The sequence below is a fragment of the Stegodyphus dumicola genome, chromosome 10 (genome assembly GCF_044657685.1).
Source record: "Stegodyphus dumicola isolate Sdum_Otavi_A_Nest chromosome 10, ASM4465768v1".
In the NCBI taxonomy this organism is placed as follows: Eukaryota; Metazoa; Arthropoda; class Arachnida; order Araneae; family Eresidae; genus Stegodyphus; species Stegodyphus dumicola.
In genome coordinates this window covers 135,730,726-135,756,088 of record NC_140777.1, presented here as the reverse complement: position 1 = coordinate 135,756,088, position 25,363 = coordinate 135,730,726, and the positions used below count along the sequence as shown (strand labels likewise).

General features: G+C 34.4%; 1 protein-coding gene across 1 annotated transcript in view; it reads left to right on the top strand.

The window, feature by feature from the left end:
* Positions 1-25,363, top strand: part of LOC118181321 (alpha-2-macroglobulin-P-like) — a 137,918-nt gene that overhangs the window by 93,648 nt on the left and 18,907 nt on the right. The window contains exons 23-27 of the mRNA XM_085825574.1: positions 2,442-2,618; positions 3,617-3,855; positions 7,510-7,771; positions 11,173-11,351; positions 24,388-24,600. Coding sequence (XP_085681700.1) covers positions 2,442-2,618; positions 3,617-3,855; positions 7,510-7,771; positions 11,173-11,351; positions 24,388-24,600 — 1,070 coding nt within the window. The remainder of the gene's footprint in view (positions 1-2,441; positions 2,619-3,616; positions 3,856-7,509; positions 7,772-11,172; positions 11,352-24,387; positions 24,601-25,363) is intronic.

Genomic DNA, 25,363 nt, shown 5'->3' with positions numbered 1-25,363 from the left:
CCTTATTCTTATCATAACGGTATGGTTTTTGACGAACTGGCATTGAATCTCCGGTGTCAATACTATGGTTAGTAATCTGAGTAAATCCTGGAATATCACTAAATAACGAAGCAAATTCACTTACCACTTGTCGGATACTTCGCTGTTCTTCATTAGGCAGGTGGTCAAGATTTAACATCGGCGGTTCGGCTTTTTCTCCACGAACTGGTTTCATTGTCAGCTTAAGGGACGCTTCATTAAAATCCAGCGTTGCTTGTGCCTCTGAAAGAAAATCTATTCCTAAAATAATATGTGCTTGCAGATTCTTTACTATGAAAAACATCACCTTTACTTGTTCGTCCTTGATACGGACATACAGCGGTAGTTTACCTATACACTTACATTTTTCTCCTTGCGCCGCTAACACTGTCGTATTATCCGAATTATATATACGATATTTACGAAAATACTTCCTAAAAAAATCTTCTGCCACACAGGAACACTGCGCGTCTGTATCCAGGAGTGCGGTGGCTGGGATATTATTCACCAACACTTCAATCTTCGGAAGAGTCAAAATTTTCACCATTACTGTATTTAACTTGAAGGAAGAGGGGTTTTCGTGGCCTTCGGATTTCCGCACCCTCCCGTCAGCAGAAATCCGTTTTAGTTTAAATTATTTTTCATTTCCGTGCTTTCCTTCTTTTTCCACTGGCCTTGAGACTTTTTTCCTGGATTGCTATTGAACTGTCGACGTTCGCCGGCTGTTTTTGAATGCTCGGGTTTCCTTGCCCACTGATTCGCTTTGCTTCCGTAGCCGTGTGCTTGAGTTTTCTGTAGTCTTGGCGCACCAAATTGGTTTCGCTGTTGATATTGGCGTCTTCTTTCAATGTCCGCCGTTTATCTACTTTCAAACTGGATTGCTAGCTTAAATAACTTTTCCAGTGTAGTCGGATTTCTTAATTCAATAAAGTCTTGTACTTGGGGCAGTAACCTCGGCAAAATCACTTGAATTATCTCAGGATCCGGACGGTTTCCATACAAGAGTTTGAACACGTGAATTTTTCTTAAAATAAAGCTTGAGAGGTTTTCGATTCTTTGCGTATATATACTGAAAAGTTCCGTTTCTAATTTCGCACGATCCCTTACAACAGGGAAGGCTTTTACTAGGGCAGTCTTGAAATTTTCGTAAGTATAGGTGGGACTTCCTGCTTGACCCAAGAGACTTCTGCCTATACATTTGAACCAATTAAGCGCTTGGCCCCTCAAAGCGCTGGTGGCTAAGGTAACATTTTGAAATTCGTGCACGGGGTAGAGCATGAAGTGGTCATCCAATTTTTCCAAAAAACTGGTTACCGGTGAGTTTCCATTAAATGTTGCTTCTGGTTTCATCGATGCGCGCATGGTCTGGACGATGTAACCAAATCCTTCCAGGGCGGCAGCTGGCATTTCTAGATTCTGAGCCGTTTCTGCAGGCAGCACAGGTTCTTCTTGAAACTCGGCCATGGTTATTTTTCTTCGTCGGGCGCCACTATCAGGTTCTGTATTCCTCCTTACTTGCTTTGGGAACATTAAATGACCTGACTCGGAACAGAGAGCTTACTAAAGCTATGTTCAATAATTGTGGGAAGTAGACAGGATACACAAGAAGGGTATACAAAACCCTTTATTTTTCTCTATTTACAATAACTTCCGTACTTCGGAATACAAAGACCCACTACTTGTGGTCTAAACGTAAAAATATAAAAATAAAACTAAACTCTAATTTGACTTTAAAATAATTAACGTGGAAGATTGGCCTTATATTAACAGGAAGTCGTATGTAGTACAGAGAACTGTGAACACTACAATACGTTTAAAAATTATCAAGAGGATTAAACCTCTGGCCTGGAAGGCAACCAGCAACTGAGTAAAACTTCTAAGGTAAGCGGCCTGCTTCGACTAACTGCTTCCTCTCTTTCGCTTGGCAAAAAGCCACAACTTAAGTACTTGGCGTTCGCCAGACAAACTTTGCATAAATACGTTAACGCTTATAATTCTGGCCGGAAGTAGAAAATAAGAAGTGATAGTAAAGATTTAAAATAAAATAAACGTTAGTAAATCTTAAGATCCTTACAACAATTCTAGTATATCTATCCATATAATATAAATTTCAGTATATCCACGTAATATTACAAAGCATTTCCATACTATCAAGTGATGTTAATCTAAACTTTTATGGTGATATCAAAAATATGATTCTGTATCTCTAATGAGCATGCACGAATGTATAGAAGTTTTTTCTTTAAAAAAATTTTTTTAATAAAAGTCTGAACTACTCCAGTTATGACTAGTCGTTACAATAGGCATGACTTGACTAGTTTAGCATAACCTTTCGTTATGCATTTTAGATTATGTAAGAAAAATTTTAGCGGCAGAGTTAATTTTTTTATAATTAAAATATTTCTGTAATTAAAATACATTAGGTGATCTGATGGCTGAAACCTTGACTGGATTGAAACATTTAGTGAAACTGCCTGTCGGTTGCGGGGAACAAAATATGGTTCTTTTTGCACCAAATATTTTTATTTTGGATTATTTGATGGCTACTGGCAAACTTACGGAAGATATAAAAAAAGAATGCCTGAATAATATGAGAAAAGGTATGTAAATTATTCTATTGTCATTGTTAAAAATTTTCGTGACTTAATTTGAAGCAGGAAACATGAAAAATGGGCAATGCCCTCTCCGTACTTCTTGAATACGTATATGCTACCGTTACACTACGAATGCATGCAGAAAGGAGAGAGAATATACCTTATATACTCCCCTTTTAACTCTTTAAAGACCATGTCGGCCCAGATGGCCCTTCATTCAAACAACCAAAAGTGCCCCAAACGACCGAATTTCAGATGTTGTTTTCTTCCCTTTCTAAGGTTATGCAGTAGCAGGTGCAGTTCCCCAAATGCAATTGTATCAGTTTATCGCAGACAGCTTGTCCTAAAAGGATTTATTTGTAGTTTCGTATCTTTATTTGTTAGAAGTAGAAAGGATTTCATTTGAAAACTTCACTCTTCTTTGTGCGTTAATTAATGAAGAAAGGAAGAAACTGCTGTGACTCACGAAAACCATTTCGGACGGTTTGGTATTTTAACATACAGGTTAGCGAAGGCTTTGGTTTTAACGAGTTAAAAGGCGACTGGAATTAGGGGAACCAATCACCAAATCCTGGTGGTGAAGAATCATCATCCACCACCTTTCTTAGTTCAGGTGCCACTGTAAAGTCATAGAATTTTTTTGAAGTAGGAAACACGAAAAATTAGCAATGCCCTCGCCGGGACTCGAACTTGGACCTCTTGAATACGCGCCGAGCTTGCTACCGTTACACCACGAAGACATGCAGAAAACCGGGAGAAAGTACCTTATAAAAAGATTTTGTTAGGAAATGAAAGAGGAATAACATTGTAATTTTACCTGCTGTTTAATATCTAAATCCGAGAATCGCCTGGTTTTCTTTATTCCGTTCGGAACATTGCAGATAAAAGTTAATAGGCTTAAAAAGAAACAAAATACTTCTATCTGTCCAATAGTCGTGTCTTAATTAATTTTATTCATTTGAAACTTAAAAAATATCTTCTCTTTAATGGTTCTTTCTTTCCAGGTTATCAAAGAGAATTACAGTATAGACTTACAGAAGGTTCTTATAGTGCATTTGGAATGTCAGATGGAAAAGGGAGCCTCTGGTTGACCGCGTTCGTTCTTAAATCTTTTGGTCAGGCAAAGCGATTTATGGATATAGACGAACGTGAGATGTTACTGAGTAAGCGGTGGATACTAAACAAACAATACGAAAATGGATGTTTCGAAGCTTCTGGAAGTCTCATCCATAAGGCCATGATGGTAAAAATTGGTTTAATTTCTGTAACTCTCACTAGATTTTGAAATACAAACTGTATAGTCATTATGAACGGGTTTGATGTTGTCATCTTTTAAATATGCACAATAGGCTGTGCGAACAGTCATGCTAACTCTAAAATTGTCATTGCAGGTTTTTAAAATATTGCTCATTCTAAGTATAGTCTCCGTGAAATTAATAGATGCGAGGAGGACAGACAGAGAATTACTTTATATGAAAAAATATTCAGTATCAGCTCAAAGTTTTGAACTTCCATATTTTCGTATTAAAGTACTGCGTTTAGCATAGTAAAATATTAGGTAATTTGATTGAGAAAGCAGTACAGTACCATGAACTTAAGGTAAACTGAAATTTTTATTAAAAATCATGACCAATTTAATATTGCACCGTATAAGTAACCATTCGAATTAGATCGTTAAGTTTGAAGATCGTAATTGATACGTTTCAGACAACTAACTAAGCAGAATAATATTATGCTAATATCAATATTTTGCACTATTTCAACAGGTAATGTAGGTCTATTAGTAGCTTAACAGAAAAGCTTTGAAATGCTGATACTTCGTTGTTTGATTATTGCTGATTATACAGGCTGTTTGTATAAGAATATTCTCAATATATATTGCGAATAAAGGCACGTTTTTCTTTCGTATACCTTCACAAATATATCACACTAGATACGTTGGACTAATATACTTCGTTGTAATTAAATAAGCTAATCCATCCAGTTAACCTGTAAGGTTTATGTTAACTTATTCGTTTATCTTATTATTTTATCAGTGCTATCAGTGCTCCCACCAAGATGTATGTACCTATTTATGTGTAAGAATAGAGTTGTTGAAAATAAGAGAGAATGCCATGGCAGCTAACTTTGACCTTTGTAATATTTCTTCGTCGAGCTCAGATTTATTTTACAGCAGAATTAACCCTTTTCTAACTGATTCTGCTAGCGCAGTTACTTGAATTTTTTCGGTAAATTACTTTAAATTTTGTTATACATTTTATGTTAGATTAAAATCTCGTAAGTAACGAAGATGGAATTGTGAGCATGAATTGTACAAATTCTTAAGCCTGAAATTTCAATAAAAACTTTTTAAATTCTTCTCGTTCACCAGCGGCCGAGAGGTAACAGCCGCTGAATACTGGTAATTCGGTCCGAGGTTCGAGTTCCGGCGAAGGAGCTGGTTGCATGGACGTTTTCGTGGTTTTTCCTTTGTGTAACATGGATGCGAGACAGTTTCCCTTAAAAACTCCTCCACGGAGCATCGTTTTCTTTCCGCATAGTACAAAAATGGTGGTACACGTAATACATGAATAATAAAACATTCTCCTCAGTTACAGTTAATATAACAGACAGGACGAAACATCGTCTGGCAGTCTCACAAAGAACTCAGTTTAGTTTAAAAAGTGTATGGTTTTGTATAAACTAAAAATAAATCTACTACGAGTCATAAAATTAAAATGTCTGTGTAAATTGCTCTGAAACCCAAGTAGCATCATATAGGTGGTTGCCCAAAATGCTCAAAAATCAAGCCACAGAGAAACATTTCTGCGAAAAATAATCAAGAACCAAACGAGCTTGTTTGGTTCTTGATTATTTTTCGCAGCTTGAGCTGAATGGTAGAAATAACTATTTCCCTGTGCTAAATGAGAATTTGGATGCTGTACAGGAACCTGTGAATGTATCTGAATGACTATTACTAATGGCAAAATTCATACAAATGTTTATACTAAAACTTACTCTCAAGCCTCAAGTGACAGTAAAGCTAACAGCACAGTAGTACTTTCATGGGCTTCTTCCAAGTAATGAAAGATTTAGAAAATGTTTTAGGACTTAGATAATTTTCTGAGTTAAGCAGGCTAATTAACAGGTTAATTAAACAGGTTAATTAAGTGTTAAAAATCTCCGTGATGCTCAGTCACCAATAAATAAAATGTACACCCGTTTCCTTATTTTTGAAGAAGCAAGCAGTTTATTGCAAAATCATAATGGTAAATAGTACTTGATGCACTTAAAATTTATTCTCTTCTTCTTGTTGAAAGTATTGAATTAAAATTAGTTGTTTATTTTTAAATTTTATTTGCTTGTACCCGCTATCCCTTCCCCGAATTTTGGCATTCCTTCTAAATCGTATGGCAATTAAAAGAGTCTCCTCCCGCCTACTTGCATGTGACCAAACTCACACTTATTCCAGCCAACCAGCTTTCATCTGGACCAAAAGCTTCCTGCTCGGCCAGCTGGAAAGCTTCCAGTGTACTGACTTCATCCCTACGGTCAGCTTCTCCTGAGACACACTTCGACTTCCACTGCTGAAGCATCACATTACATCGACCATCCTGAAATGCTAATAATTGCCTCCTGCAAACTTCGATTTTTCAACTTTACTGCACTAAGAACTTTTCTTTTCATTATTAGCTAAATGTTTTCTGGGAAATTCATTTTTAATATTCGCTTCATTTCGTCATTATCAAATGTCTTAACTTTCATTAATAAAGCCTGCCGGCAATGACAATGGTTTCGGCTTAAAAGACATTATGGCTAGATTGACTTGTAGGCAGAGACTTCGAGCATTTAAATATTCTTGGTTATCTATTACACTCTGTCTCTCTACAAAACCGTGGGCTAGAAGGCGTAAAGTTGCTACAGGGTCATAAAAATGACCGCGAAAATAAAGAATTACAACTTCAGAAGCGGCGAAAAAAAGGCAATTGTGGAGAAAATATCTTCAGAAGAAAACTAGGAAAGAAGAATTACTGTATATGTCTAATTTGTGCAAAATAGGGTAAGATACCATGTTTTCATGTAGCTTATATTCTGCTGATAAAGCAGTAGCTAGTTATAACCAAAGCATTTTATGATAATGCCATGTTTAAAAATATTCTAAATCGTAGGCGATAAAAAATCACACTGGATAAACTTTGAGAGAAGCATAGGCACGGTGATTTTAAGGCAGAGTCGAATTGACAAAGAAAAGATGAAAGAAGATGCCATCAAGAGAGTTGTCTGATGCTGTATGATAAGATAGTTCATATGCAAGCAATAACACATTTCTCTTGATATTTCGTACACTCTCCTTTGTACAAGTGCAGTTAAATTAAGTTTCAGTTCCTTGTATCTATTTAATACTGCACATATCTTCTTTGAAATTATATTTAATGATTTCCAAAAATTTGGGGTTATGAAGGTTTATACACAATGTTGTAGTTTTTACGTTAACTCTTAGGGGGAAAATATTTACAGCTTACGAGCATTTCAGTTGACAAACGCTATTCAGGTAGGAATTAAGTTCGGAAACGGAGGCTTCATTGCATTTAGATTATCTTTATAACACGAAAGGTACTCTTCTCTTTTACATGTCATCAGAAATAAATTCAAGCACATTTGAGTACAAGTATTTCTGCAGCATTTTCTCTAATAGTCATATGACTTTTGTTTCCAAATTTCACAAAGTTGCCACTAATTTTGGGATTTTTTCTTATTGGATTTAATAAACACTAAATGTTTTTAAATAAGATGTTAATATTACAACATTAATTTTATTCATATAATAAAGTGATTACTTATTTATAGTTTAAATAGATTAAGAAGCTTAGTAAAACTATTTACAGTTATGTGATTCTAAACGTTTCAATTCCTTTAGGGTGGCATCGGCGAAGCAATTCAACCTCTTGGTCCTCTAACAGCGTTTGTTCTCATCAGTCTGTTAGAGTCTGGAGTGGTGCCTCCAGATCATATAGCCATACGTAGCGGATTAATGTGCTTAATGCCATGGAATGGTTTATTAGCAAGTCCTCCTAACAGTTACGTCTTAGCGCTTTATGCTTATGCAGTTGCTCTCTCTAAAGAAATACGTGTTGCCAAGAATTATCTAAAATGGCTGGATGACAGAGCAATCATTAAAGGTAAGCATTTCATTATTAAAAGTAAGTTAAAAGCATTTTTGTGAAAATGTATCAAAATAGATTTGATTTGTTAATTTAAAATCAGAGGAGCTTCTTTTTACTTCTTTGTACGAAGTAAAGAAAGCACTGTATTTGCCAAAAATTTCGGTTTTCAGATTTCAACGGAGAAATGCATTTTGATCGTTCCCGAATCAACTTTTATTTTTTCCCGAATACCTTTTATATTTTTTGTGTGCGTCTTCTGTACGTAAGGACAGAATAAAGGATTCTTTATTCCAAAACGAATTGTAAAATGGGTTCTAAAAGGATTTTTTGTGACTTTTGTACGTATGTTATGTATCTTGCATAACTCAAAGACGAATAGTTGTAGAAAGTTGAAATTTTGTAAATGGGGCTGCTATAACATCTAGTTATGAACCTTTACTTGTTTTTGCAATCGGAAGCACTGAAAGAGCACTTTGCTCGAAAGGGTTTATTGAAATTGTCATATAATTCAAAAACAGTTAACCATAGAATGACGAAATTGTGTATATGGGACTGGTAGTTGGGCATCTTCCTGATTCATACTCTTTTATACGAAATAAAGGAAGTATCGCAAAAAATTTCGATTTTCAGATTTCAATTGAAACACTAATTTTTAACCATTCTCGAATTCATTTTGATTAGTTCCATTCTGACGTCTATGTATACGTGTTCACATGACTCGGAAACGATTCCTCTTAATATGTTGAAATTTTACTCTCGGAGCTGGTTGTAAGCATCCTATACTGTGTTACGACTTATCTCACTTGTTTGACAGTGACATCAGAACAAGCCCACGAAATTCATCCTGGCAAGGCACTGCAGAAGGCTTCCCTAACCACTATACCGTCTGGGCGGCATACATGCTATTTTTGTTGCAATCGGTAGCACTAAAAGAGTACATTACTTGAAGGGTTTTTAAACCCAGTCAGAAGATGCTAAAAGTATATATACGAAATCTGCTAACCTTCCAATACTTTGCTTTTATTTTCTTGATGGTTACAACAGTATAGTGACACGTCACTTTAAATATTTTACTGCGGCTAGTTCACTAAATAACTCACATGATACCGGGACTGTATTTATTTTAGCTTTATTTAAGTACACTAATTCTAAATACTAAATAAGAGATGCGCAGCTAAGTAATATAAAATAAGCGAGCCATTCTTACATGGCTGTCACAAACAGAATATTATAGCGATCACTATTCTTGTTGCCACATACAAAAAGTAGAAACAGAAAAACTTACACACGGTCTACAACGATGCATCATAGATCCATCACCTAAATTTCCAATGTCATCGGACTGATAATTTAGCCATCAGCCAAGTAAAAAAAAAAGAAGTGATCTTATATTTGATACGTAATACTCACATGAACATCCTGGTTTCCGTTGAAGTCCCAGGGGATTACAGCAATTGGTAATTTTTTAAACTCCTTACTTTGTAATGAAAATACTATTGATAGAAAATAAAACTGCATAAGATGCAACGCAGGTTATAGTATTTAGTACGTATGAGAAGAGGAGTGTTTTATGACACTATGACCAATTTTAATATTAACAAGTCTGAATGTACGATTTGTGCTTTGATGAACAGCAATTATTCTCCCTAACTTCCGTTCAACAGGTAGAAGATACTCTTCTTTGATGAGAATCAAATCACTAACTTCTAAATCTTTTTATCTTTTTTTTTTTTTTTTTTTTTTTTTTTTTTTTTTTTTTTTTTTTTTTGTCCTTCGGTCTTTTCTGAAGTTGAAAAAGGTATTTTAAGACTCCATCTTTTACAATATTGTTGAAAAATGAACTGTCTCACATGCCATGCGTCAAAATGATTCAAGGAATTGGGACTTAGATAGTACTAGATTTCACTAGCACACTAGTGAAACGAATCCCCTTATGCTTCATAAAATATTTAAAAAACAGTGCATAAAATTGCCCAACTAATACTTATTTTCAATCTTGTGTTAAAAGAAGCAGAAATATTTCTTTCGTATTCTGTGAAAATTTGAATACTTTGTGACCAATACACTTCTAATCATGAATTTATATATTATATTGGCGCGTTTTGAAATTTGGCATATTTGTTAAAAGCGATAAAACGTCAAATGTGGTTAAGAGACAATGCTAAAATAATTTGAAAGTACGAATCATGTGACTTTTTTTCCGCTCATGCACAATATAAAAAGGTAGGAATGAGGTACCTTTTTTTCCGCTCTGACAAAATGAAAGGGTAAGTAAAATTGGTTGCCACATATTAAGTAGTCTGCCAAGTGAATTATTCTTGGCGAAAACTGAAAAAATTGTGCCAATTTTTGAATTTCTCCGTAAATTTCATTCCAAATTTTACAAAATGGAATAAGTAGGCATAATTTGAATCGTAGAATCGAAATATGGGGAAAAAATGGTATGTTATTTCAGAAAAAGTGCGATTTTTTGTCAAAATACCTATGTTAGAACCGAGACAATGAAAACGCAATTTGAACTTTGTCAATCGGCCCAGTAGAACGGAAGATATCGAACTGTCTCTCTCTTTTTTTTTTTTTTTTTTTTTTTTTTTTTTTTTTTCATTGCTCTTTCGAGGAAGTCCGGGGCTCAATTCAATTCACTGAAAGACTAGAGAAACCGACCGAAGTCGCGAGTTCCTAGTAGCTCTTCCTCTAGGAGCCAAGCGAACGCATGCGAGGCGGTACTCCTTCAACCTAGTATCGGATCGGAAAGTCAGACACCTGCTGTCGTCACAATGTGACCGAGACTTAAGTACTAGGCACGTCGATGTAGGTACGATACCACTTGGGATTTCAAACGTTTTATCAAATCAGAATATTTCTGCGCCTATCACCGGCTTAGTGGCAAGAAGCACAGGGAAGGAAGGCGAACCTTCCTCCCCAGATTTTACCAATGTTCTTTTATGGAATGAATCTGACCATCGGTAATGATATACAGTTTGATAAATTCAGGCTCTGATGCCATTTTATTCAAATAGCGCAGAGGAATTTTTTGAATAAATTTGAGCAGATTTATGATAGACAAAATGATGAAAGATCTATAGATCTAGATGATAATTTCGTTTACGCCCGTTCTTAGGCTCATTGACTCAATGCAATTTCTCTATATTATTTCGATTTAGCTACATTCCCGTTAAGCTGGTTTTTAATGCATATAATTTTCTTAATGTGTTGAAAAGTTTCGAGCACTATGTCAGATAGATATCTGTCTTGTGAAGACGATTTAAAATTTGAGTAATCAAATGCAATTATTAATAAACTTTCAGTAATGTTACTCTGCTTCGAATTAAAGTAAAATTTTCGAGCATAATTGAAAACTTCGTTTTGTGTAAAATATTCGAAATTGTATTAAGTTGAAATGCTTTTCCTCTTAGATGGTTACAAATACTGGAACACGAGCAGCAAATCCAAATCACTCAGCGTCGAAATTGCAGGATATTATGTTCTCACTCAACTGGAAATGTATAATCATTATGGTGTTCAGAAATCTTGGCCGGTTGTAAATTGGATTGTTAGACAGAGAAACTCCAACGGAGGATTCGTCTCAACTCAAGTGAGTAGCTTGGTCTTAATCAAAAATAAAATAGTTTTAGATTGGAATGCCATGCAATTTCTTTGTAATCTATATAGTTTTTGTTTTATTTTGATTCCTTTAATTACACAAAAATTTCCTTAAATACGTTTTTCAGGGAATAATACAGCGAAGAATTCACAATGAAATTATCGCTTCTGAATCCATTGCTTATTTTGAACAAATTAGGTAATTTATGCTTGGATAAATGTGTTCTGTTAGGAACATATAATTTACATATAAGATATAGTTTCATATTTACAGCGAATGTTTGTTTACGAGGACAGCACAGATTGATATATTCGATTATAAATAGTTATTTTCTAAAGAGCATATCATGATTTTTCTGTTCAATTTTCCTCCCCGCTAATGGAATATAAGCAGTGATAAAGGGATTTAAGAGTTCTATTTGATTTTTAGCTCCTGGTAATCTTTTGTGATTAAGGATAAACGTATATCCTCTTATACGTGAATGCATTTCCTCTGTCAGCCACTGTATTACTAAGGTTACCAAACAATGATTTTTGAATTTCAAGTTTAACTACTACTTTTGTACTAGAAATGGTTGTATTTGGGTATAACATAAAACATTGTGTAAATGTGTCAATAACCGTGAAAATGTTTTTACAGTTTGTATTAAATTATCTACTTGATAAGTTTTGAGAGGAATACCTTCTTTAGGTAAACCGTACAACCATCATTCCTTTTTTCAAGAAATGCAATTGGCCAATATACAAGCAATACAATTTACGACACATTTTTCAATTTTATTTTTCAATTGAGGAACAGAAAGGCGTTGCTTAGAAGCTCTTCAGTGCGTTTAGTAATAAAAAAACCTCGTTCATGGACGTCGTTAATTATTTTAATTTGCATAATCTTAGGTACTACTAGTATTTCAATTTTATCCACCATTTTGTAAATTACGTCATTTCGCGAGCAATAATTCTCATATAGGTTTAGACTTCAAAACGTTATGGCTTTTATATTATCATTAGTCTCTTGAGCTTGAATAATCTTAAATGCTACGCTCTCTTGAATTGCTATACATACATGGCTTCAACTCAAAGCGTCAATACGTTCCATGAGTATACCAGATCTGTGTTAAATCGCGTAGCCATAATCTTGTAACGCTTATCTAGATATTTGAGTACAATTGCCTTCCTTGCTCATAGTTTGTTTGAATACATTTCAGTTTCTCCCGATATTAAAAGGAATCCTTAATACGTATACCCTAAGTTTTTAAGAGCTTCTACAACTATTTTAGTTTTTAATTCAAACCTCAAATATTCATATTCAATATTGTCTTCCTGCTCATATAATATATTGAACCTAATTTTTATTGATAATTTTCTGTAAGATGGCAGCCCCGTAACCGTCAGTATGTATTTATGTTTCTGTTTTCTGGTTATAAACGTACAAAACAGATTCAGAGGATAACATGTATTTCAATTCGTAAAAAGCATTTTGTTCTTTATATTCGATTTGTGATGTAGCCGTTCCTCAATAGACACTAATGCCGGCTAGCTTTAAAAGGATTTATTAACAGAGCACACAGGAACGGTTACAAACAAAAGAAATATATATAAAAATGAAACATAAACGAAATGGAACATCAAACATTGAGAATAACATAACATAGTAAGCTATCATCATGCCGGCTGGAGGTCGACTGACGTTTTTCATATCGCCACGAGATGGCGTTTAAATAAAATAGTTCGGTTACAGTTCATGAGTTCATGGCGTGAATAAAATAGTTCAATTACACTTAAATAGGTCTGTTACATCCTCCCCCTCTGACTTCGTAGACGTCTCGGCAAGAAGTCAGGAACTGACCTTTGTCTACTTTGTGCAGCGGGCGGAGAATCAGATGAATGGGCTCCAGTTTGACAAGCAGGAAATTTAGCGTCACCTGCACCTTTCGCAACAGGTGCAGATTCGGGTGGTATTACACGTTTCGGGCGTCCTCTTTTCTTTAAGGGAACCACTGGAGTTACACGAGCTGAGTTTTGAAACTTATTTCGATCTTGATATGGATTCAAGGCTGAAACATGATACTTGCCGAGAATTTTGTCTGGTTCATGAGGATCGGCAATATCATAAGTGGTTGGAGATCTTGTAGTCACTATCACATAAGGACCATCTCTCTTCGGCATGAATTTAGCAGTTTTCTTCAGTGGACCTTTGCTGATTGGGTGGAGGGTGACCCAAACTTTATCTCCAGGAACGAATTTCGGTGTTTCTCTTCGTTTTCTGTCAGCATAACGTTTCTGTTTATCTTGATGCAATTCGACTCTTTCTCGTGCCTGTTGTACATTTCTTGCAAAACGTTTCAAATATGGAGTAATTTCGGGAACAAAATTATCGTTCTCAATTACGGCTTTTATATCATGCTTTACATCATCTAAGGTTCGTAACTCTTGTGCAAATTGAAGAAAAGAAGCAGAATGTCCAGTTGAATCACATTTGGCTGTATTCAAAGCAAACCTTATTAATAGCAGTTTATCCTTCCATGACTGATGGTCGTTACCAACAAGTATTGCTAAACGTGGTTTCAGATCTCTATTCTTCCTTTCAACTGGGTTAGATTGTGGGTGATAGACAGGAGTAAGACTTTGATCAATGTTCAAGATATAGCATAGTTGTTGCATAACAGCACTAGTAAACTGGGTACCATTATCACTTATTATTTTCCTGGGTAACCCAAATCGAAGGGCGACTTCCTCCAAAAGAATAGTGGCACATTCTCTGGCCGTGGCTTCCTTTAAGGCAAATAGTTCTGTCCACTTCGTAGCACAGTCCTGCACAATAAAAATCCATTTTTCACCAGACGGTGTTTCAGGAAGAGGACCGAAAAGATCAATTGACAAGGTCTCAAAACGTTGAACATAGACTGGAGTTTGAAGTAAACCAGATGGCTTTTGATTAGTGGCTTTATAACGACAGCATTCGAGACAGCTTTTGACATATTCTGCTATATCCTTTCTCATTCCAACCCAGTAGTATCTTTTTGCTATTCGATAAAATGTTCCTTCAGATCCATAGTGATCGGCCGTTGGCGAATCATGATATTCTTTCAAGATTTCTGCTTTTCTTTTTTGAGGTATAACTAGTTGAGCTTCTTCCTCTTCTGAATCAGGGAAATATCGGTACAAAACTCCTCTGTTCATAACGTAGCCTCTTCCAGTCCAAGTTGCACAGTCTGCTTCTTTCTCTGAACTCTCAAAAGTTTCGATGATCTTCCGAAGATCATCATCTTCTAGCTGTGATTGTCTTAATTCTGCAGGGCTAATAGTAGGGATTTCGACAGAGACAACACATACTTGACAAGAATCTGTACTTGAGTGTTCACAAATAGGACGAGACAATAGATCAGCAATAAAGTTCAATCGTCCAGGAATGTAATTGATAGCCAGATTGTAGGATTGGATTTGTAAGGCCCATCTTGCGAGCCTACCAGTTGGTGACTTTAAAGACATCAGCCATTTCAATGGTTGGTGGTCAGAGGTGATTGTGATAGACTGGCTTTCAACATATCCTCTAAATTTGTTGAGTGCCCATACTACTGCTAAGGCTTCTTTTTCTATGGTGGAATAGTTTCGTTCTGATGCAGTCAGCAAGCGGCTGGCATATTCTATAGGGTGTTCTTCATTTTTCTCCCCTTGTAGCAACACTGCTCCAATGGCTACATTGCTAGCATCTGTGCGAATGATAAAAGGCTTCGTTCCATCAGCTTGCTTAAGAATCGGCGGGCTAATTAATTTGGATTTCAGCTCTTGGAAAGCATTTTCTTGTTGTGCTTTCCACTTCCACAGCGCTTTCTTCTTTGTTAAATCCGTTAACGGTTTGGCTATTTGAGAAAAATTTGGAATATATCGACGATACCAGGAACACGTTTGTACGAACGATTGCACTTGCTTAACAGTTTTCGGCGATGGCATGTCTGCAATGGCAGCAGTCTTGTGTGGATCAACAGCTATACCATGCTTAGTAATGTAATGCCCTAAATATTTCACTTTTTCACAACAGAAGTGGCACTTCTCACGATTAGCATCGAGGTTGAATAACGATAGACGTTGGAAAACTTGTTCTAAGTCAGAAAGGTGCTTTTCGAAGCTAGATGACAGCACGATGATATCATATAAATATGCCAAAGCAAACACATTATTAAGTCCAGAACGGAACCTATCTATCAATCTAGAAAAGTGGCAGGAGCGTTTCTCAATCCGAGGGGCATTCGGGTAAATTTATATGTACCAAAAGGGCAAACAAAAGCAGTCTTATTTTGATCTTCTTCAGCTACACTCACCTGATGATAACCGGATCTCAAATCAATAGTTGACATATAAGGTGTCGGTTTTGCTTCACTCAACAAATCATCTATACGTGGCAAAGGATAAGTGTCTGGAACGGTTTGAGCATTTAGGTTACGATAATCAATGCATAACCGTACTTTTCCATTTGCCTTGGGAATCAGAACCACAGGAGAGGCATAGGGGCTTTCACATTCTTTTATGATACCTTGTTTTAGAAGGGAATCAAGTTCCTTTTTCAACAATTCTTTCTTACTTGGGCTCATCCGGTATGGAGGGACTGAAACAGGGGAGCTGTTTCTTGTGTTAATATGGTGTTCAATGAATGGAGTGGCTTCTCCCCCTACTTTGAAGACAGTGAGATATTTGTTAAGCAATGCATCAGTTGCAAGCCGTTGGGCTGTAGTTAATTGCTGTCCTTCATTTTCTTGTAGTCGGCAGTTGTTTACAATTACTGGGGTTTCTTCCAGTACTTGGGATTGATGAGGTTTCACGAAGCTATATTTTCTTCGAGGTTCATCAGAAAAGTTCCACTTATTTTCAGCAAGATTTAAAACAATTTTAGCTTTTTGAAGAAAGTCAGTTCCTAACAGAGTCGAGTTATTTTTGGCATCAGGCAACACAAGGAGCGGAGTTTTGAACTCTCTGCCTTCGAGAAGAATGATTTGTTCGGTGCGAAGTACCTCTTTTTCAGATACCAAACCATCAGCGAAAGACACCTGTAGTGTTGTCTTTTCAAATACTGCATCTTGTTTTTGCAGAATATGATAGAGGGATTCACTTGCAATTGAGTGACTAGCACCAGTGTCGGCGAAAGCTGTACCGGAAACACCACCAATACTAATTCGAAATACAGCAGTCCGAGGGGAAGATAAACAGGATCGGATTTGGATAGGGCCAAAATTTGTTGAATTTGAAGTCTTTGGGGGTTTACAGTCTGAACATTTAGACTTGATAAAACCAGTTTTTCCGCACCCATAGCATGTTAAAGGAGGTCGCGTTCCTTCTGTTTGTTGCTGACCACGATTTAAAAAAGTTTTATGAGTTCCCTGTATGTCACTTGTTCGATTTTCTACTTTGTGTTTGGATGGATTAGTCGGTTTGTAAGAATAGTTTCGCCTGCCAGGAAGTTCAGTTTTATAGTTCGTATTTTTAACACGTGCAGCTTCATAATTATCCAATTTCTGTACTAATTCAGATGAACTCTTTGTTTTTCCCCAAGTATCAATAAAATGCTCCTTAACGTCACTACTGACTCTTCTTTTAAGCTGATCCGTCAGGACCAAGTCTTTGAGTGATTCAAAGTCTGTAACATCGAGACTATGAAGCCACTCTTCGAGATAATTGTTTAATTCGTAAGCAAAATCTTTCCATAAGGACCCAGGGTGTTTTTGGTGTGTAGTAAGTTTAATTCGAAATGATTCAGCATTTAATTTGAATCTTTGTAGCAGAATGTTCTTGATGTAAGAATAATCTTCTAATTTGTCTTTTGGTTCTCTTAAAATAATTTGCGAAATGTCTATAGGCAGAAGAGGTAGGAGATGAGTGATGTAATCTATTTGTTTTATATTAACTTTCTCACATTGTCTTTCAAAAATTTTCAGGTAGGTTGCAATGTCAGAAGTTCCTGTAAATTTAGGGATTAGGTGTTGAATATTTGTTCCAATAGCTGCATTTGAAGCAAAGGCGACATAGTTAGGGTTTGAGCTAGCAGCTGACAGGTTTAATTTTAAACGTTCCAATTCTAATAAAAGTTCTTGTTCTTTTCTTTGACGTGTCTCCAGATCGTTGCTTTCACGTTGTTTTTGTTGTCTAGTTTCGATTAAAGTTTCCAGAAGATTCCTGGTAAAAGCCTCATCATAAGTGTCAGAATTGACAATAAGATCTTTAAGATCTATTACTCGCATAGTGTCGTTTACAGTGAAACCCAGTTCTGCAGCGAGAGTTTTTAAATCCTCTTTTCGTGCTTTGGCAAGGTAAGCCATAACTATATGAGAGGTCAGGGGGGAGGGAAAAGATGAAGTTGAATTTGTTGTTATTTCGATTTTATTCACAATACAGTATTTTAGAATTAATAATTATACCTTTAAGTAAAATGTATATACCTCTATTAAACAGCATGTATGAATGTAAACAATGTTACTCGTACATTTATATACCACTATTAAACAGTATTTATAAATGTAAACAATAATACTCACAAAGTTTATTATTTCGGAGTCGTAAAAATATCATAAAATGCCCTCATAAATTCAACTTGTATCAAGAAAATAACATATAATAAATTGCTCAAAAATTGTTTACTACTTAGCAAAACATACAAAACATACATAAATGTCTTACCATAAGCTTATATTCAAGCTGAATTCTTCGAAATCTTAATCTTAACAAAATGTTAAGTTAATTAAGCAACACACATTTAGTAACTCTTTTACTTTAATTAAATAGTCATTCGATTTTATTCATTAAGTATTTTCTTTCTCTTCAAGAAATATTTTTTAAGACATGCATTCAGAAAACAATCGTATTTTCTTAAAGTATTATACCATAATCATTTTCTCAAAATGTTCGTCGAAACATAAATCAACAAGTACAATATTTTATTTTATGTAGAATAAAACATTTAATAAGGAACAACAGCACTCAAAGGAAATAAAAATAATAAAAGATTTGACGTAAACACATCATAAATCATCGCTAGTCTAAACATTTCCGCGGGGGGAAAACATCTGCTGCTGTATGTCAGAAGCGAAACAAATAAATTCTAACGAACAACGTCCATGAATATATTCAAACTTTAACATCAAAGCATGTATTCAGTGAAACAATATTATTCACAAATTAATTTACTATGCGCATTAACATTTTAAAATAACAAATTACAATTCAAGAAATAACGTTTGGTTAACAGAAAGCCGTTTGCTTTCGTTTAATACTCTTATGTAGTATCAATAAATGAGATTTCAGTAAAGAATTTACATTTGCTTTAAGAAGCAGCTTATAATAAATAATCAGTTTAAAAGAACTTTAAACTCAGATTAAACGATAATGTAAACGAAACTTATCTTTTCCGTTGAAATTGTCCAGTTGATGATTCGATGTGCTAGCAGCACGGTATGACAATTTTAATTACAGAATTCGTTTCCAGAATATTTGACCAGTAGTCCACACCTGAAAAGAAACTGAGCCGATCTCCAGCAACTAAAAGTTAAATTCGGAAGTAAGAGTTTGTTAAAGCCAAACAGAAATTCTAAACATTTTGTTGCGCCATTTTAGATTCAAATTTAGTTGGGCGCCAATGTGATGTAACCGTTCCTCAATAGACACTAATGCCGGCTAGCTTTAAAAGGATTTATTAACAGAGCACACAGGAACGGTTACAAACAAAAGAAATATATATAAAAATGAAACATAAACGAAATGGAACATCAAACATTGAGAATAACATAACATAGTAAGCTATCATCATGGCGGCTGGAGGTCGACTGACGTTTTTCATATCGCCACGAGATGGCGTTTAAATAAAATAGTTCGGTTACAGTTCATGAGTTCATGGCGTGAATAAAATAGTTCAATTACACTTAAATAGGTCTGTTACAGATTTTAAATTTATAATTTTTCATCAGTAAATCGTTTAGTGGTTTTGCAATTAATAATTAATTAGGAGTGAACTTTTTTAAGTAAACATCTAGACCTAAATAAATAACTTTGAACCTCTTTTACGCAATTGGGCTCTTAAATGCTACTTTGGGTTTAGAAAAAGAATGATATATTTTCCATCTTTAATTTTATGATAGAGAAATACGTTTTCACATTTTTAAAAATATTTCTTAATGTTTAGTTCTAATATGTATTTGATGCAGTCTGTAAGACTAGTTTCTGTTTTTGGATTCCTTGTGTTGCCTTATAGGAAGCAATAATGATATATCATCCATATAGTGACTACAGTGTTGTCCTTTAAAATATTATGAAATACATCATAAACACATAGGCTGTTAATAAATCAAAAAAGAATGTTTAAAATTCATATTATCAATATAAGTTACGAAAGATGTGTATTTCGCACTATATTCGTGTACAGATACAAGGACCCATTTTTTAAGACTAAATTAATATCTACCATTGCAAGTTCTAATCTTTCAATAACGTTATCAATTAATGGCAGCTGAAAGCGATAGCAAATTATTTTCTTTATTTCAGATGTCTATAATCCACACATAAACGATACAAACAGTACCTTTTCATGTAATGCATTATTATTACTGTAACCCGAAGAGCTAAAATTTTATGGTTTCTATATGAAACCACTCAGACATCTATTTATCAATTTCTCGCTTTTTAGCACTAGAAAACTCCCGGCACCATATGGACCGGAAAATCGTCTCACAAAACCAGCTGCATCTTCAGAGCAGATAATTTTATTTTATTCGGCTTATAATTCGTTACTAGTTGCAGCATTTCTTTCTACAACTCAAATCGATTTCTTCATTTTTATATACGTCAGGCATGCATTTTAAAAAAAAATTTCTTTTAATTTATCACAACTGAGTGATAATTCTAGAGCGAATTTTTTAATGTTCATTCCCTTTTCTTTTACAATTAGTTCTTCTTGTTGTATAATATTTATACCTATGGCGTATGGAGATTCAGATCCCACGATAGTATAGAGACATAATATAGTATTTAACATTTAATTAAACTAAATATTATTTGCAAATTGGAATATCGGAGAACAGTGTACTGCAATGCCGTACTGGAGAAAACTGACTGACTGTTTTCCTGAGTGGGGAGCTGAGTTGCGATATCGATGCGATCGCTACGAAGTATCTCCCCAGTGAACAAAATGACAAACAATAAGACAAAATGATGCAAAACGTTTTGAAGTAATTCAGAAGTTTGAATAACTATGTAAAAATACAATTTTCATGTAAAATCATTCATATTCACATATCATTCATAAAAGAATTAATACAACACAATAAATATGCAAAAATGAAAGAACTGTGACTACTCGAAGTACTATAAAATAAAAATAATTCAATGTGTTGGATAACGGTGATAATGAACACGTTCTCTAAGTGTTTCGTACATTTCAAATTCGGTGCTTTTGGATCACTTTACGTAACTTTTGGTAACTGAGCAGGATTCAGAATTACAATGAGCATATATACAGTGTTAATTTAGTCAACATATATGCAGGTTTTAGACGATTAATAGATACTGCCACATTTTTATCATTTATTCTTATTACAAAATCTTTTCCCTTTCTGTGTTGAGCAGGATGGTGACTATGTAGATGGATGCTATTAGTGCGCAAAAACAAATGAAAGCAAGTTTGCAATGCGAGATTTGCATAAAATGATTTAATTTTATGATGAAATGTTGAAGTAGGTTTTGGAGACTACATTAATGATGCAGGATAGTTGCACACAGCTATCTTAATGAAGAGATACGTAAGTATACGATATAATGATGACAAATTACTATACTGATAAATAATATCAGAGGATAATCTAAGAGTTTTCCTGGATACTTATTCTGCACATGAAGCATTTATGTCAGATTTCATAGTAAATCGAATGCGTAGCAATATAATGGGGATAGTTTCAGTCCATATGGAATTACCATGGGCTGTTAAAGCAAATTTAAGAAAACGCCACAATCCGTTTAATTGCTGATGATAGGAAGTTGGGCCAAGGCGCTCCGAAACTAGAATATTTTTGTAAGTTGGCGAGATAAGGGATATTCAAAATTCAGTCTTTAGTTTGTTGTGACAGATCTAGAAATCTAACTATGAATCAGTGTCTTAAAAGGTAGATTCTACAGTCATATTTTTAAAGTTAGTATTAGTAGTTCCGAGCGTCTGACGAAACGGCCAATTATTGTCATACAATAAGTCTACCCTTCAGATGTAGTAGACTGAGAGGGCCGGTAATTTCGATATGAATATGAGCAAAGCGAGTATCTGGTATAGAAAATGTACATATGGCCTATTTGGTGAGCCTTTGAGTTTTAGAACGTTGGCAATTTTGACATTTCTGAACTACTGTTTTTATGGTTATTTTCCGTATTGGGCCAAACATAACATTTTGTAATGACTGAATTGTTGCTGATGATTCTGGATGAGAAATATTATGAATATTTTCAAAAAACGTGGAAAAAAAAGTAGTTTGGGATAAAAGGCCGAGGTGAGTTAGTAGACATATCACAAAATAGAGTTACCTCTACTAGAGAAAAGTTATGTTTTTCGAGTTTAGAACTGAACTGTTAAAGCTCGGCATCTTACATTTCTGCCAAGAACCATACTTTTAAATATCTACATTTTCTTTTGAATACAGACATCAGCATTGATATTTTCAGTCCAATTTACATGTCTAATAACATGCCTGTTGTCACTGGTCCGTTACAATGCTCTTCCTTGCAAAGGCTGACAGTTTTCGTCACAACACGTATCTGATGATGATGATGTCGTGTCTATGACAAAGTGCAATTATATAGCTTCGAAGCTGTCAAAGACAGCTTTTGCAACCTCGGCAGTTTTATCAGTATAAAGTAGGTCCACTGAGTTTTCAAAGTTGCTGGTTTAAACAGCCTGGCCTGGATTGCTGGGCAGCTGAAGATATGATGGCGAGACAATGGGATGTCATCTGGGCAATGAGGACAAATGGTGGTGTAACCACGCTGTCCGTCTGCAGAAATCCTCATCCCTTTTAAGTGATTTTTCAATGCGTTGATTAATTTGCGCAGGAAAAAATAAAAGTTGTTGCCTTTCGAAAATTTTGAAGTCCTTTCGAAAATTTTGAAGTCAATTTTCGAAAGGCAACAACTTTTATTAACTATAACAGGACACAATAGTTGCCTTGCAAGCATTGGCGAAGTATTCAGCATTAGAATCTCAAATGTCTGCGAATATGAACATAGTTTTAAAAAGCAATGAACTGGCCTCGGAGATCAAATTGGATGAATATAATAGGCTCGTAGTGCACATTTCTATAACCGTAACCATGAGAACTGTATTGCTTTAAGTCACCACAATCTCAAGCGCATACTTTCAAATATCAACATCTGAAATTTCATTTCGATGGATTGAGCGAAGAGGCCGCTAGGGTTTTATATATTGGCAAGTTTTTTATGACCTTCCTAAATATACATATATATCTAAATAAATAAATTAAAATTAAACTTTGAATAAAATTCCTTTCAAAACTTAAATCCCGCGCAGATGCTGAGATTCAAGTACATGATTATTAGTTGAGATAAATTATAATTTATCCAGGCAATTTTGTTACTAAAAGACTTATGTATTGTAAAAAATCTCAAATAATTTGTACTAATTATTGACATTTTTAAATGTTTGAAACTGTAAAAAGGTTAAGCTAAGAGAATAGTTTTTGTTATGAGAGAATTTATTTCTAAATAAAAAGAAGCTTTTATTAACAAATTAAAAATAAAACAATTAAATTATGTAGTTGATTAATTATATTCAGATTATAACGCCATCAGGAGCGGATTTTCTTGTTTCCATAAAACCTTTCTGTCTTCCTTAATAATTTCCTTAATAACTAAAATTCTTCAATTATTTGCACTTCAGAAAATTAAGAATTCCAGTCTTGCGATTTAGAAAGACCAAAAATCAAACAAAAAATGGTTACTAAGTTTCTGAAGTAGAAAAAAAGCTCCGTTGGCTTTGTTAAATATACAACGGGAAATGACTAAATTCCGAAAAATATACTAACAAGTTATAAATAAATACTATAACTACAGAAAAACTAAAATATATATAATCAAGTGATAATTGAAATAGTTAAATCAATAAAAATTTCAAACTTACTAATAAGAAGAATATTTTTATCAATTAAAATGTTGTATAAATAAATATTATATTAATATTAATCAAAAGTGAAACAAAAGAAACATTGTTTTCAGTTTTGATTTATATTAAATATTCTTCTTGTTAATAAGTCTGTCATTTTTAAATATTCTATAATAATGCTCTTAAAGAAATGAATACTGTAGTCACCTCTTTAGAATCTTTCGGAAGCCAATCTACACTCTTCTTTTCAAATGTGTATTGTTATATATAAGTTTTACGATGTACTAGTTATGTATTTAGAGTTTGACAATCTGACATCAAATTTCAAACATTTAGCTTAGAAACGGATTAATTTAACATTGTGAAGATAAAAGAATTCTCCCAAAAGATGTTTCTTTCAGTGTGTGTGTGTATGTGTGTGATTATGTCAAAGCCTTCGAGGGCTATCTGCCTAAGGGAAGGGATGCCTTCGTGGAGGACTTTCTAAGGGAAACTGGCTCGTATACACGTTACGCATGGGGAAAACCACGAAAACGCCCATGCAGCCAGCCCGTTCGCGGGATTCGAACCTCGGACCGAACTACCAGTGTTCAGCGACTTTACCGCTCGGCCGCGATGTTGCTTTCAGAATAAAGCAATACAAGCACTATTAAGTGAGTATTAAAAACAACTAGCGGCGTTAAACTGGATGATTGTTGTACTATAAAGAAAGCGTGATAAAGTCAAATTTCATTTATGAAGAAACGTGATTTTTTTTTATGTTATTAAGGCCTCTGCCGTAACCATGGAATACATGCCTATATTTTACAAAATGCTTTAGAAACCAAAATTAATAAATATATGCATGTCTCTTTAAAGCATTTTGCATCCTTTTTATTTATTTTTTTAATAACAGGACACAATTGTTGCCTTGCAAGCATTGGCGAAGTATTCAGCATTAGAATCTCAAATATCTGCGAATATGAACATAGTTTTGAAAAGCAATGAACTGGTCTCGGAGATCAAATTGGATGAATATAATAGGCTCGTAGTGCACACTTCCAAAATTCTTATCTTGCCAGCTGTTGTTCAGTTACAAGCTATTGGCAAAGGATGTGCTCTAGTGCAAGTAAGATCGTTCTTTATTTATAGAGTTTTATTGGATAATAATATTTTGAAATGAATGTAGAAATTAAATATAATGTACCATAATTTTCAGTTCAAACCAAATCAAGAAATCTGTAGGTGTAAGGATAATGTTTTTGAACATTCCAGTTTTTAATATAGAATGGGAAAATTAGAGGATAAAAAATATCAAATATCATTTTATCAAATCATAAATTGTATAGAATTTTCTCCAACGTAACAATTTATTTCAATACATCTTAGATAATTTCCCTCTCGAAGTTTCTGTAGAGTGAAGAGACGTGCTTACATTAGGTTAAAGGAACTTCTGACTCTTATCGCTAATCCTAGATGGTTAATGCGTTTGCCTCAATAGATCTCAAAGATACCGTTCTTCAAAATCCGAGCTAATGTCTAAATTTTAATTTATTTTAATATCAGTTCAAGATATTCCTAGAGAGTCTTCCATTAAATTCCTCTGACGAATTCATTTACATTAACACTAAATTTTGTGTGTGGGGAGGGTCAAAGTTTAATCATTTTTGGAAAATACCTAATGTTAGAGAAAAGCAAATCAGAAAATAAATAAGACTTAAATAAGTATGCACTTTCATTTAGACATTGATTTTTATTGATAGGTTTATTTTAATTTTCTAATAGTTTTTTTTTTTTTTTATTTTGGAATAAGATTTTCCTTTATTTTTTTATTTCCCACTTACGATTCCCTACCAGAATAAGTTTTCAGAACCGTATTTTTTGTATAAATG